The following is a 2,500-nucleotide window of genomic DNA, read 5'->3' on the forward strand; positions in this document are numbered from 1 at the left end:
GACGGAGGAAACTTTTCCTGTGAATACAACAACGGCGAAGTGGACGAGTTCAGTTTGAGGAGGAATGTGGAGGATCCCTTAGAGCCGGGAGGGTACGGGGAATTTCATCGCTCTGCTTCTCTAGGTCCGCTAAAGACAAGGTAAAGATTTCTTTATTAACTGGTACCCTAAAGAAATGGTTTTCCAGAGGGAGGTTAGTTCCGTCAGTGGACCTCATACGGTGCACTGTAAGCATTACTTAAGGTTCTTTGTAGCGTGCCTTCGGCCCCTAGCTGCAACCCCTTTCGTCCCTTTAACTGTGCCTCCTTTCATATTCTCTTTCTTCCATCTTACTGTCCACCCTCTCCTAACAATTGTTTCGTTGTGCAACTGCGAGGTTTTCCTACTGTTACACCTTTCAAACCTTTTACACTCAATTTCCATTTCAGCGCTGAATGACCGCATAGGTCCCACTGCTTCGCCTTTGGCCTAAATCCATATTTAACTCAACTCAACTAAAGAAATGGTTGCTCATAGAATACGGATACTAAACAACAATGATGAATGATGACTCTAGGTGTCAAGTATTTTTGAAAATTAAAAGCAGTAATATGAATACCCCTGGGACACTTACATTCATCATTGCATAAGGCTGACTCATTCTGATGCATTTGGGTATTTAAAACTCCCACAAGGCCTCAATATGGTCTCTCTTGCTGTCCTTTTTATAATATGACTTTAATGTTAGAAAAAGATCCATTAAGTGATATTTCTGTTTCTGTTTTCTTCTAGTTATATTATATATATATATATATATATATATATATATATATATATAATATATATAATAATATACATGTTTACAAATGAACATTTTTCCAATATATATTCTACGATATCACTGCAAGCTCTCCTTGTGATATGATCGCTCGAAAAAATTAACAGAAATTTGTCCTATTATCAACTTGAGCGTGGCATTGTATTATCATCCACTTTATCACAAGTATTTATCAGTATTATTTTCAGTTCAATGTTATTTTCAATTCAACATTTCTGCTCCAGCGTCGTCCAGGGGAAAAGAGTCGAGTACTTGATGTTCCAGTGCGTCACAGGCACGATTCTTCCGCGAAAGGACGTTAGCATCAAGCTGCGATCTCGTCTTGTGGAAAGAACCCTCAAGGAAGTACGTCTACAGGAGACATCCTATAGGATCAGTAGCTAAGTCCCTCACCTCGAAATCTACAGAATACATTACTAACTCAATTGCTTGGAAGTGACGCGAGGAAAGTTTTCCCCAGTAGACGAAAACTTTTGTTAGTTTCGTCAGAGTGCTACATCTCAAGATGTTAATGTTTCGTGGCTCAGAAATGTTTTTTGTCCTCAACTTGCGTGATGCAGGATGGTTTAGGGTACTAGTTTCGATTTCATAAATGCTAAATTTAAAAAAAACTAAATCATTGCTTTAGTTCATAAGGGGAAGATGAATTTCTCTGAATTCTGCTAACACCTGAAATGAAGACAAATATTAATATTACTGTAAAATTTACTTCTTCCTCATCATAACATCTTCAAAGGAGGTAATCAATAATAAATGTGGTAAAAGTGACCTAACTTTAAATTTAGTTGATATATTTATTCAAGAATAGAATATAAATAGATAAAAGATTTGAGGTAAGCGAAGCCTAGTTGATTTGATATTGTCACAACAGGTTTCTTTTCATACCCACGACTAAGACTATGTTCCTGAAAGGAAATGATTTTATTCGCGTAGCCAAGATGGGTTAGGGGTTGGCCCCAAAAATTCTCGCAAGTGGAAACTACTAAATCATAGAAGTCGTTACAGTTAAGAAATAAGAGAATAACACGTCACAATTTTCGTCCGCAATAAAGCTACAGTGCATGTTGTGTAACTGCTAAAATCCATTTAGAAATATTAATTTTTTTTATGAAATTTAATTATTAGCAATTTTGCTTGACGATACAATTACCTCCATCACCCATCTTCCCAACCCGACCCCCACAACCTCATTCAGTAGTGCTTTGTAGGGCAATACGGCTTGATGGAGATTTATTGGTGCCTTAAATCAAAAGTGGCTTACTTCTTCAACACCACAGTATCCCGGTTCTTTAGTTTTATCTTTTCAGCAAAAAAAAAAAAAAAACTTACTATCTTCTGTACATTGATATTAAAAGGTTCGTATTTAGAATTAGATAGATTTATTAATCCACGCACATTTCCAGACTCACCCATAAGTATTTTTCCTGATATCAGTGGTGCCATTAGTATATGCAAAAGTAAACCTGTTATTTCAAGATAAAATAATGTGTTCACCTCATACAATCAGAGATATTTAATTACACTCTTTACAAGCACCAAACTTATGAGAGAGAGAGAGAGAGAGAGAGAGAGAGAGAGAGAGAGAGAGAATTTGTCAAATGTGTTTGTGTGTGTGTCTGTTTGGGTATATCTGTGCGAAGTTTTAAGACCGCCAAGGAACTGTCCATGCCTAACGTTCACCCA

General features: G+C 36.8%; 1 protein-coding gene across 1 annotated transcript in view; it reads left to right on the forward strand.

The window, feature by feature from the left end:
- Positions 1 to 2,500, forward strand: part of LOC135211254 (integrin alpha-8-like) — a 52,973-nt gene that overhangs the window by 42,899 nt on the left and 7,574 nt on the right. The window contains exons 21-22 of the mRNA XM_064244548.1: positions 1 to 140; positions 1,042 to 1,162. The exon at positions 1 to 140 is cut by the window's left edge and continues 38 nt beyond it. Coding sequence (XP_064100618.1) covers positions 1 to 140; positions 1,042 to 1,162 — 261 coding nt within the window. The remainder of the gene's footprint in view (positions 141 to 1,041; positions 1,163 to 2,500) is intronic.

Source organism: Macrobrachium nipponense, chromosome 4 (assembly GCF_015104395.2).
Source record: "Macrobrachium nipponense isolate FS-2020 chromosome 4, ASM1510439v2, whole genome shotgun sequence".
Lineage (NCBI taxonomy): Eukaryota > Metazoa > Arthropoda > Malacostraca > Decapoda > Palaemonidae > Macrobrachium > Macrobrachium nipponense.